This window comes from Coccomyxa subellipsoidea, assembly GCF_000258705.1.
Source record: "Coccomyxa subellipsoidea C-169, whole genome shotgun sequence".
NCBI classification, from domain to species: Eukaryota; Viridiplantae; Chlorophyta; class Trebouxiophyceae; family Coccomyxaceae; genus Coccomyxa; species Coccomyxa subellipsoidea.
Window position 1 is genome coordinate 39,293 of NW_005178035.1, and position 11,697 is coordinate 50,989.

The following is an 11,697-nucleotide window of genomic DNA, read 5'->3' on the forward strand; positions in this document are numbered from 1 at the left end:
GAGCCTGAGCAAAGTGACATTATCGTGTTGCTTGGCTGACATGCAGGGCAGCTGGAGCCCATCGACAGCCTCGACATGATTGTGGCGGAGACACAGTGCCCTGAGCCGGAGGAGCTGTATCAGCCAAGAAGCTCCCGCATGCGCGCGCAAACAGCCGAACCCACCGAGCGGGTCACGGCTGAGATACCTTCCACCGCAGCTGCTGCGCACGTTCACGCTCTGCGCGCCAAGCCCGGTGCTACAGACCCTCAAGATTTATTAGCACGAGGCCTGCGCAGCACCGGCGCTTCCGAGGGGGGAGTGGAGGATGCAAGAAGGAAGGAGGCCACCCCGGAGGGCGGCAAGCTAATGCACACCTTCACACGGCAGAAGCGGAAGACTCCCGAATCAGCGCGCGGTGGTGGCACGGCCGCTCCGGAGCGGTGCAAGAGGCGGGCCTCCGACCCGCAGCTGGCGGCCACCGCCGGCGCTGACGTCAGCGGTGTTGTCAGCGATGACACGTGGCAGCAGATCGCAGCGAATTCCCTCCCACAGGACGCTGCGCCACCTGTCGCCGCGCCAGCTGCTGAGGACGCTGACATTAGCATGGAAACAGCGTCCCATGGAGCGGATGTTGAAGCAAAAGCTCTGCAGTCCGGCAAGGCAGCCTCGCACAGGGCCGCAGGTTGGCACCCAGCAGCGGCGGCGTTGAAGGAAGCCGGTGTCAGCAAGCTGCCGGCTTCCAGGAAGCTGCGGGGCGCTGCTAAGTGCTCAGGGGAAGCCACAGCAGAAGAATCACGGCCTGAGGAAAAGCCCTGTCGCAGCAGAGCGGCTACCGCACAGCGCGCAGCTGCTGCAGAGACGCCTCAGCAGACCAGGACGGCACACAGCAGGCAGGCAAAGGGCCAGAACAGTGCAGCACGCCACGCAGAAAATCCCACGTCAACCGAGGGAAGACCACGGATGGCAGCAGAGGCGAGGTCATCTGGGAGGGAGGACTGCTCTGCACTGCCAGGCACGGCCGAGCGCAGGAGGATACCCTCCAGGCTGCAGCCGTGGCCCTGCCCTGCGTGCACCTTTGAAAACGCCAGTGCTGCTCCATGCTGTGAAATGTGCGACGAAGCCAGGCCGGCCCCCACTGCACGAGACAGCAGCAATGGCAGCGCTCTTCCTGGTGAGAACATCACTCTTTGGCACCAATCCTGCATGCTGCCTCTGCTTTCTGTCATATTGATCATGTAGATTCTGGCATGACGTTCACCACATGATCAGAAGATCTATGTACAGTTCTACTGGCTGCTGATATGAGGCGTTATGCTCGCCAGAAGCTTGCTCTGCTGGAGATGGTCAATTGCAACCAGAGCCCAGAAGAGCGGCTGCTGCGCGCACTCCTGCATCGGCGCCGCCACAGAAGCCCAGCCGCAGATCCCACCACAAGACTGCGCCGCCTCGCAGGTGCGAGCTTCTCTCACATCATGTGCAATGTTCGGTCCCCCAAAACAAGTCCTGGCCGGCGGGGGATAGATTAGACTCTCAGCACTGTGCCCCGGGCTCGTTGAATTATGCTTGACTCCGGCATGTCCAGCAAGGTAAGGACAATTGGCAACCTACCTGCAGCTTGTCTGCAGACGCACTCTACCTCCCGGCAGGAACAGCAGCGGGAATAATAATACTGACACCAAACAAGAGCATGCGCCAAAGAAAATTGCTGATGCAGGTCCCTGCCAGCTGGCGGCTCAGTCAGCAGGCTGCGCAGCAAGTCACCAGGGCCACGCAGTGACAGCGTTTCCTCTGCGCGCGCCAAACCTGGCGCCTCCCGGCTGGCCGCTGCTTCTGGCACAGCTTCTGAGGCTGGCGCGGGAGGTTCTGCTGAGGGCGATGCTGAGCTGGCACCCAGAGAGCCCGCCAGGCCGGGCAGCGGGCAGCAGCGGTCAGTCAGTGTAGGCAGGCAGCGGCCAGGTAAGCTCTGGGAAGATAACGCATGACAGTTCTGGGAGGCTGAACGTGGGCTTCAACAATTGCTCAAAGCTTATGCCACCTAGAGATCTCACAGATCTGAATCCTGCACTGAAGCATCTGCCTGCGGTCTGGCAGCATGGAAATGAGGCTGGTAAAGGGTGCTTCCTCAAATATTACTCCCAAGGGGTTTACTTGTCGCTACGCGGCAGTGCAAAGAACAATAACAAGCGCCGGTCTCATTTCAAGGTCTTTAACAAGCATGGGCCTTCAGAAGGAAATTTTGTTTGCGTAGATTCGTACGTAAACAGCAGTGCAAGAGACAATTAATCATAGATTGCATGCCGTTTTCAGTAACCATCGTCTGACAGCAGGCTCGGCAGGCGGCGGGAAAGCGGCGCCGGCACAGGAGTCGGCGCGGTGGCGGGGCGGCCGGCAGAGCTGGGTGCTGCTGCCGTCGGGGTTGGAGGGGCCGCAGCGAAAGGCGCTGCACAACTTCGCGGCCGCCTCCGGCGCGCGCGTGGCCGCCACCTGGCAGCCCGGCGTCACCCACGTCATCTGCCACCTGGACGAAAAGGAGACCGCCAAGTGCGTCTCTGGACATGCTGCACCCCATGTCACACGTTTACACGTGCTTTTTCCTGAGTAGCTACGCATTTGACAGACTGTAGGAATCGTTGTGAGGTGAGTGCCATAGCTGTACTGCCAAATTTATCTGCTCCAATCATCGGCATGCAAATCAGACAATTGTAGACCATGACTCTGCATGCCAGAGCCCGGTTAAACTCCTTTGACCTAATGAGGCTCACAGGATGCTGTGCATGCGAGCAGGCGCACTCTCAAGTACATGATGGGCATCCTGCACGGCACCTGGATTGTGGGCGACTCCTGGGTGGCGGCCTGCACGGCAGCCGGCAACCCCGTGCCCGAGGACTCACATGAAGTGAAGGGTGACTCCAACGGCAACCTGGAGGGCCCCATCCTGGGCCGCATGCAGAAGAGCGAGAAGCTACTGCGCGGATGGGAGGTGATCCCCTTTCCCTCAAGCTGCTGTGCGATGCAATTTAAGTCTCTGTTAGCACCTACCAATAACATGAACAGGGCCCCTGATCTGCCTTGCAGCAGTTAAATCACATGTCCACCGGCACCCTGATAAGATTTCAATGCTTTCCACAGAAGTTAAACCAAGGTGGTATTTGAAATCGTCAAGCTTTGCCACCAACTGGCCATGCTGTAGGCCAATGCCAAAATGCGAGGGATGTGATAGCATGCAAATGCTTCCCTCTTTGCATGGGATGGGTTGTCTTGTGGTTTACAGTCTGGGATCGTGGCGCAGGTGTTCCTGTCTGGCACCTTCTCCAACAAGGAGGAAGTCACAGCCCTGCTGCGCGCGGCCGGGGCGAAGCTGCTGACAAGGCCGCCTGCCCGGAAGCTACCGAGCGCCTCTTCTGGCGACGCAGCATGCAAGTCAGTCGTTCTGTGGGACAAGGACCGGCTGCAGGAAGGCTCAGCAGGTGGAGGGAGCGCGGTGCAGCAACTGCCCCTGACCTGGTTTCTGGACAGCGTCAGCCGTTTTGTGGTCCAGCCTGTGACCAGCTACCAGCTGTAGGACTGGTGCATGTACAGATATTCGAAAATGAATAGGATTCTTTTCATCTGATATCATCACGATGCGTGATGCTATGATATGATATGTGTGATGTGCATGCGCTGGGTGTGGCATGTCCGCTTGAAATACAATGAGTAGGACTAAGCTTTTCTACCTGTTTAGCATAAGCTTTTCTTCCCATGGATGAGAATGCGGGCATGTTGGTTACGGTTGAACAAGAATCTGGGAAAGTGACACGTGCTGATGATGTCATCATTATCCTCGTCATCTCAGGCAGACAGCGTGCATTTCCATCCGTGCACTCTTCCATTGATTCAATTCTCATCTTTATTTGTTGCATTTTTGTCACGTCTAAATTCACTGTCGAGTAGAGTACCACGACAAATGCTGGTGCCACTAGTCTGAATAGATTGTAAGTAAACGCCTCCTGTGACAAAGAAAGCATTGAGAAGATGGATCTTTGTGATATGTCACATATGAGATCTTATGGCGGAGCTCAGCTGCTGGATTATTCCCATGCGCTGGGATCATGCAGCAGCTTACTTCGAAAAGCCGATCGCTTCCCACGATCAACACCAAGACGCCTGCAGAGGCTGCCCTTGCTAGACATTGCTACACCAAATGCTTCTCGGGTGAAGATCTTTGTTGCCCTTATTAATTGAATTCGTCATGTGCTGGTTACAAGTGTATTTCTGCACTGAAAACTCAGCGAGAGTCCCGCTGACAGTGAAACTTCAACAATACATAAAGCAATTGGTCACGAATGCGACGTCATCTGCAGGGTGGTAAATGTCAAAACCGTCTCAGGGCTCAGAAACCGAGCTGCAGTGCAACATCCTCACCTTCATGGGGACAGCAGGACCCACAGGCGATGGTATGCCTCTTCGCCACCTTGATCACTGCATCACCTTTGTGTACCTGGAATGCCCTGCCAAGGCATCCAATGGCCTGTGATTGCACTGAGCACCTGCCACAAAGCTTGAATGCTGTCATGCGCTGAGCCTGCCGACTTCCAGGAACTTTTCTTCAGTAGTGGAATATTTCTGCTCAGCCGATGTGAGCTTGTGGCTCTCAAATGCAATGGGACGACCACAATGCAGAAGGACAGCACCGAGGGCCTAACCAGAGCTGCTACAGACAGAATGAACTCCTTTCCTCTCTGCAGGCGGCCAGGGTGGCCTCAGCGCAGGAGGCCTCCACATCGACGCCCTTCCAGGAGATGTCAGCAGGGAGGGAGCGCAAATATGTAATGGTCAGCGGCAAGGGCGGCGTGGGCAAGACCAGCCTGGCCGCCTCGCTGGCAGTACAGTTTGCAGCTGACGGCCACAACACACTCGTCGTGTCGACAGACCCTGCACACTCCCTGTCAGACTCCCTTGCGCAGGTCTGATATCCCCTGCCCTTCTTAGCCTGTGCTCGACGGCCAATGGAATGTGTTTTGCTGGCCATGCTGCTTCTTTGGGTGCTCACAAGCTGAGAGGACATGGGCAGATATCTCTGTGCCTGGGAAAATTTGGGCAGAACAAGGCCGCCATTGGCCCCTGGCTGTTGTCAGGCGCAGAATGACCTTCTAACTTCGTCTTATCATGTGTATGCCCAAAGCAGCAATTGACATGGCTTTTACCAGGGGCTCCAATGCTGCTGAAAAGAGCCATGCATAGAGCTTGCCCTGACTTGACCTGATGATATGGAGAACCACTGCTCTGTGGTTTGCAGGATGTGAGCGGCGGCAAGCCAGTGCCTGTGGAGGGAACAGCGCTGCCGTTATGGGGGCTGGAAATAGACCCAGACCGAGCCAAGGAGGACTTCAAGGCCTTCAACGCCAGGGACGATGGGAAGGTAGGACCCAATTTTTCAATTTAGCATTTCCGTCAGGTTTGGAGCATGCACGCAGACACGGCACAGCCTGCAAAGAGACTTTTTCTCTGTATCAACTTAGGGGAGGCCGGTCAAAATAGCAAGCACCGTGCCCAGGGTTGATTGGGTCTTGCTTGGATCTGATGAGTTCGTCAAGGGGTGTGATTTTGGCAACCTTTACCTGCAGCTTGTGTGCATATGCACCTTGTCTCTTGCCCAAAACATCGTGTAATAGTAATGCTGTAGTTTTTGCCACAGTTGCAATAGTAGCAATCAGCAGCGTGGGTCTTTGCCTTGTTGAGGTGGGGATCGCATTTGCAGGGCACGAAGGATTTCATGAGCGGCATGGGGTTGGGGATGCTGTCTGAGCAGCTGGCCGACCTCAAACTGGGCGAGCTGCTGGACACCCCGCCACCTGGACTGGACGAAGCAGTCGCCATCGCCAAGGTGTACAAATTTTCGGTCATATTTCCACCTATGCATCAGGACTGATGTCAGAATAACTGCGCTGTCCAAAATGTAATGGCATGCAGCTAGAGCTTTCACACGGCTGGATAGTTACCCTCGTGCAAGTGCATCTGGATGTGTTTGCAGCTGCTACTGGAACTGTCCGCTTGTGCTTGTGCATCTCTTGTCTGGGCCCTTCACAGGCTCAAAGCCTGCAGCACGCAGGCACAACATGCACAGTGATCCTCAAATCCATCACAGATATTGCAAGGCATTGCAAGGCCTTCCAACAAAAGCCCACACATCCTGCAGCGCTTGACAAGATCGCAAATTTGCGAATCTTTTTTTAGCAAGCTACTGATCAAACATCGCTTGCCATTCCGCCTGGCTAGGTGGTGGAGTTCGTGAGAGGCGAGGAGTATGCGCGCTTCAGCCGCATTGTCTTTGACACGGCGCCGACCGGGCACACGCTGCGGCTGCTCACGGTGCCGGATTTTGTGGAGGCGGCGCTCGGGAAGCTGATCCGCCTGCGCAAGAAGCTGACGGCCGCGGGTGACGCCGTGCGCGGCATCTTTGGGGTGACCAACCAGGACGTGGCCATCCAGAAGCTCGAGGCGCTCCGAGTGAGTTGTCAATCCTACATTTTTTAAATCTAGTCTTCTTTATTTTCTGGGCATCTGCCTGGAGGTAGCCAGGGGGCTTTGCAGCTTTGGAGCTTTGCAGTGGACAGACGCCTCTGGTTGCAAATAGAATGGCCGGAGATACACTGTCCACGCATAAAAATTGGAGGAGCAAGCTGCCTGATTTGGCATCACCAAAACATAAGCATGCAACTGGCGAGTTGCTGTGACTTGCAGGTACACAGGCCTGCAGCATGCAGGTGCGAGGCCCTTAATCTGACTTTTAAGCCTGGGTCTCTGTGCAGGACAGCGTGATCCTGGTGAGGGACCTGTTCAGGAACGAGGGCCAGACAGAGTTTGTCATCGCCACCATCCCAACCATGCTGGGGATTAATGAGTCAGCGCGACTGATAAAAGCGCTGCGGAAGGAGCGCATTCCCTGCTCCAAGATCGTTGTCAATCAGGTCAGCCACACATGCGATTTACATTGCACATGAGCATTTTATTCGTCATAACTATGGTGGTATCCTGTGGTAAGCTATCATATGGTCTCTTCTGCCAAATTACTTTGTGCTGAACCCTATTCTTGAATGCATGAGAAACGCTGTGAATCGTCCATTAATGCGAAGCCTTCCTAAAAAAATTCGTGTTCTTTACCACAAAAGAAGATCTGTGGAGAATGTCAAGTTTTCCTCTTGAGCTGTTTCCTTCATTCCCTTGCTTCAGTCTCTCCCTGCAATCTAAGCTTGGGGAAGGAGTACAGATGTTTTTCTTGACTGTGTGTTTGTTCAATGGAATGCTAGTACTGAATCAATTACCCTTGTGCAGATTGTGTCGGAGGGCATGGGGGATGCGTTTGTGCGGCTGCGGCTGAAGGACCAGGCCAAATCGCTGGACATGATTACTAATGACAGCCAGCTCAGCGACCTGCGCCAGCTCAGGGCGCCGCTGGTGGATTATGAAGTGCGGGGCCTGCCCGCCCTCACCTACTTTGGCGGCATGGTGTGGCGCGACGCCATCGATGACTACGCTCAAGGTGAGCTTAGTCGCAGTCTGCTGGCGGCATTCTGTCGCATTTACCAGAAATGTGGCTTGTTGCGTTATATTCTGGATTGGGAATCGGCTCTTTCTTGTGTTCGGCATTGCCTGGAAGATTATAAATTGCGTTGAGACCCTACCGCCAACATTGCATTGCTGTCTATTTTCTGCTGTATTACACCATACGCGTTGACGCCTGCATGCAAGGTATTTGCCCATATTTGGCTTTAAAATGCCAGTGTTCTCAAGCTCTGGTCTGAAGAATTATCGCCCACATGCACGGTCTGAGTAAACAGGTGTGTACTGTACGTCTCGAAGACCGGCAGTGGGTTTGCAGTAGACCCTTAAAAGACCACTGCTGGTCTTCAAGGGTCTGCTGCAAGCCTGTTTGAATTTTATTTCACTTGTCAAGAGCCCGTTGCGGTGTGGCTCCCTGTGGACAGACCCACAACAATTGCGTGTGTCGCAATCACGGCGTACTTTCACTCTTATCTCCGATGGTCTGGAATTCAGGAAAGGATCGTGAGTAAATTATCTTTGTGTATCGCACTTACCGGGTGGTTTTCAACAAATTTTTCCAATCTGGATGCAGGGGAGGGGCGCAAGTACTTTATGCTGGGCGGCAAGGGTGGCGTGGGCAAGACGAGCAGCGCCGCCAGCCTGGCAGTCCAGCTGGCAGCCGCCGGCCACCCCACTCTAGTAGTCTCCACTGACCCCGCCCACTCCCTCTCTGACTCCCTCGACCAGGTGCGACCATCTCTCGCGCACCCTGAACAATGCATGCAGGATTTGAATGCATAGAGAATGGCTCTAAGAGAGAGGTTGTGGGGCTATGCTTTCCTGCTTGCAAAAGCACTTGTCTGGCAAAGCGTGCGCAAGAGTGGCCTTCCATCCTCACCGAACTCAGTGGAGCCCCGTTCACTCACTGTCTGTAAGCTCCCTTACATGCCGAAACCAGGATGACAAGTATTCAGAATGTCGCCTGTTGAGACAATGCAATCTGGCCATTCTTAGGCCCCGTGACTGTGTTGTTTCATGCCAGATGAGAACTAGGCATGCCTTCAATTTAAAACAATCTTGTGCGCATGTGGCAGGATGTGAGCGGGGGGCGACCGGTGGTGGTGGAGGGGACGGACCTCCCGCTGTGGGGCATGGAGATCGACGTGGCGGCTGCTGCCGAGGAAATCCGCGCCATCGGCAAAGAGGGCGATGGCGCAAAGCAGGTAACTCCAGACATTCCAATACAAACATTGAAGAGAAGGCTTCAACTAAGAGCAGGGCTGAAGATTCTACGTGGTATTTACCACATCAGACAAGATGGCACCTCCTTGAGACCAGAGTCTTGCTGTAAGCGCTATTCACTTCACTTACATTCCACAGCTGCCAAGCGCTTGAAAACAAACACAATGATAGCTGCGTACGCCCTCTCTCCTGATGGTTTGTCAACCCTTGATGGCTTGACAGGTGGATGACTTCCTGAGCGGCCTGGGCCTGGGCGCCGTCGCAGACCAGCTCAGGGACCTGCGACTCAGTGCGCCCCTGCCTCCTTTTCTTCAGATATTGCTCCGTCTTTTGTCGCCTAATTGCCTGACACGTTGCAGACTACTGGTGAGGTAGCGCAGGTAGGGCAGAAAGCTCAAATGCATTACTGGATGAAAATCATCCTGTCCAAAAGTATCATGCTGTACTTCCGTGGCTTGGAGTGGATTTTTCGAGCACCATAAGTTGGCTTCGCCATTGCTCTCTGTGATGTGGTTGCACGCACCCCATGAAGCAGAGGCTAATCAAACTAGTGTCAGAGATTCGTTCCGCATTTCGTGGGGTTACATGTATAAATTAACATGCCAGTTTCAATGCAAGTACTTGCTTTTCACAAATTATCATTTTCCCTGCAGGCGAGCTGCTGGACACGCTGCCTCCGGGGGTGGATGAGGCGGTGGCCATCAGCAAGGTGGTTGCATTCACCAAGAGCCCCGACTACGCTCATTTCAGCCGCATCATCTTCGACACCGCCCCCACGGGGCACACCCTCCGCCTGCTCACCCTCCCAGACTTCCTCGACGCATCTCTCGGTGCGCGGGATTCTTTGCATGTCCCCAGTCATGTAATCCTTAGAAGCTGCTCACTGGGGGGTGTGATGAGTGGGTGATTTCAACAGAAGAATATCAGCAATAGAGGTTCCTGCTCTTATAAGGTGACTTTTGTGAGCTGCGGGTAGGAAGCTGCATGGATTGCTGTGCTTGGTAAAGGAGATGTGTGTTTCTTATTGCCAACCCTCGTGTGCTCTTGCAACATCGTTCACACGACATCAATTTGCATTCACATGATGTGCTGCGCTTTCTGAGAGAGGTGAGTTGCATGCATGACAAGGGTACACCTGATTGCAGGCAAGATAGTGCGGCTTCGGCAGAAGCTGGTGAACATGGCCGACTCGGTCAAGGGCCTTTTTGGCGCCAAGAAGCAGCAGGACAGCGCCGTGGAAAAAATGGAGCGCCTCCAGGCAATGCCTCCTTCTTGACTGCCCTCACAGCTCACTGTTGCTCCCCTTTTTACAAGCCCATTTTGTACTTGAGTTGCCTGCCTGAAGCATGGCTTTCACACTTTGTCCCGGCAGCCCCTGTATCTTCAATTGTGCTGCGAAGGTGCCAACTACATTGCATTGGGAGCCTTTTGGTTCTGAGTTGGCCTTCCCAGGATCTAGCAAGCATACCAGGAGAAGGGATCTGTTGCGTATGGCTCATGCAAGTCCTATCCAGCCATTAGGCCGCACCGGTGCATCTTCCTTGGCCGAGACATCAATCAATAACATGATTAATGCAGCCCAGCAGATGAGTAGAAGCGTGCGCCTGTTCAGGCGCGCATGGAGGACGCGCGCGCTCTGTTCCGCAACCCGGAGACAACTGAGTTTGTCATCGTGACTATTCCGACAGTCATGGCCGTTGCGGAGAGCGGCCGCCTCGCCAAAGCCCTGCGCTCAGAGTCCGTCCCAGTCAAATCTATCCTCATCAACCAGGTGCTCTCCTGCTTCAGTGAGAGGCCCAACTGGCCAGACAAGCTTATCAATAGCATCTACTCGTCATTTTGCGCACTTCTCAATTGACTTGATGACATTCCTGGCAGGCAGGCAAAAAGCTGCCTAATACACCTGATTGCATGTCACAGGCTGCCGCAAGTCTTGGAGAGCTTAGCGTGTGATGCTTGCTTCAATTTGCACAAATATTTTTTGTTGCAGGGTCCTTGTCACGTTGGCATGACTGAGAGGGTCGACTGTGTGCAGGTGCTGAATGAGAACGCGACGGAGCAGTTCATGGCAACGCGGAGGCGCGAGCAGCAGAGGGCGCTGCAGAAACTGCGCGAAGATCCGGGCCTGGGGTGAGTCATTCTTAAAATATAAAAAATGTCTGCCACCATTGCGTATTTGTTACGCGGGTGCATGTCTTTGGCAAGAGCAGGCTTGAGACTTCCTTTTTCACAGATGCACTTGTGCCTGAAGCTGAGCACCGTCAATACAAGGCTGCTAGGTCTTGCTTTCAGTGCTTTCAGAAAGAAGACAACTCATGGTTTGTTGGGGCTGAGCAGCATCAGCAAATTTGTATCCGAGAACTGCAAACGATTAGCTTACTGAAATATATGAGTCAAGCTGTGCCTGTGTGCATGTGCAGTGAGCTGGACATAATTGAGGCGCCCCTGTTTGACCTGGAGGTCAGGGGCGTTCCTGCGCTGCAGTACTTTGGCAGCCGCGTCTGGGACTCCCCGCAGGAGCACTGACAGCCGGCTTCAATTGCTTATGTGATTGTGCGAGAATGAGCAGGGAACGAGCAGTGGGTTCTGTCTTGAGATCAAGCTTGGTCCTGCATGCATGCTTAAAGATGAAATCCCATGACACTTCTCAGTGCGCTACGCTCTGTGGCGATGATGATGAGGGCTCCACTGTGGTTCTTTGTTGTAACCTCACAATTCTTTGCAATTTATAAATTAATTAAGAAATTCAGCGCATCAGGTTCACACTAGTCCCTGAATCCGCATCCCTTTGAAGTTGCGCATGTGCAGTCACGTGACCCCTGATGGTCAGGTCGCCTTACAACGCAGTCCTTGGTTGATCCGCACCCATGGGCATTTGTGTGGCCATTGGTGGTGTTTTACTTAGAGGAATCCTAAGATTGAACGAAGGCCAAAGCAAATCTGCATCAC

General features: G+C 54.1%; 1 protein-coding gene across 1 annotated transcript; it reads left to right on the forward strand.

Annotated features, from left to right (window-relative positions):
• Positions 1-4,763: 4,763 nt before the first annotated feature.
• COCSUDRAFT_29034 (ArsAB family transporter: arsenite) lies at positions 4,764-11,471 on the forward strand (the record flags this gene model as incomplete). The annotated part of the gene is made up of 7 exons (XM_005647434.1): positions 4,764-4,928; positions 5,261-5,383; positions 5,723-5,848; positions 6,241-6,471; positions 10,361-10,519; positions 10,784-10,878; positions 11,169-11,471. The coding sequence occupies 7 exons, from the start codon at positions 4,764-4,766 to the stop codon at positions 11,272-11,274; spliced, it is 1,005 nt and encodes a 334-aa protein (XP_005647491.1). The 3' UTR covers positions 11,275-11,471.
• Positions 11,472-11,697: the final 226 nt, after the last annotated feature.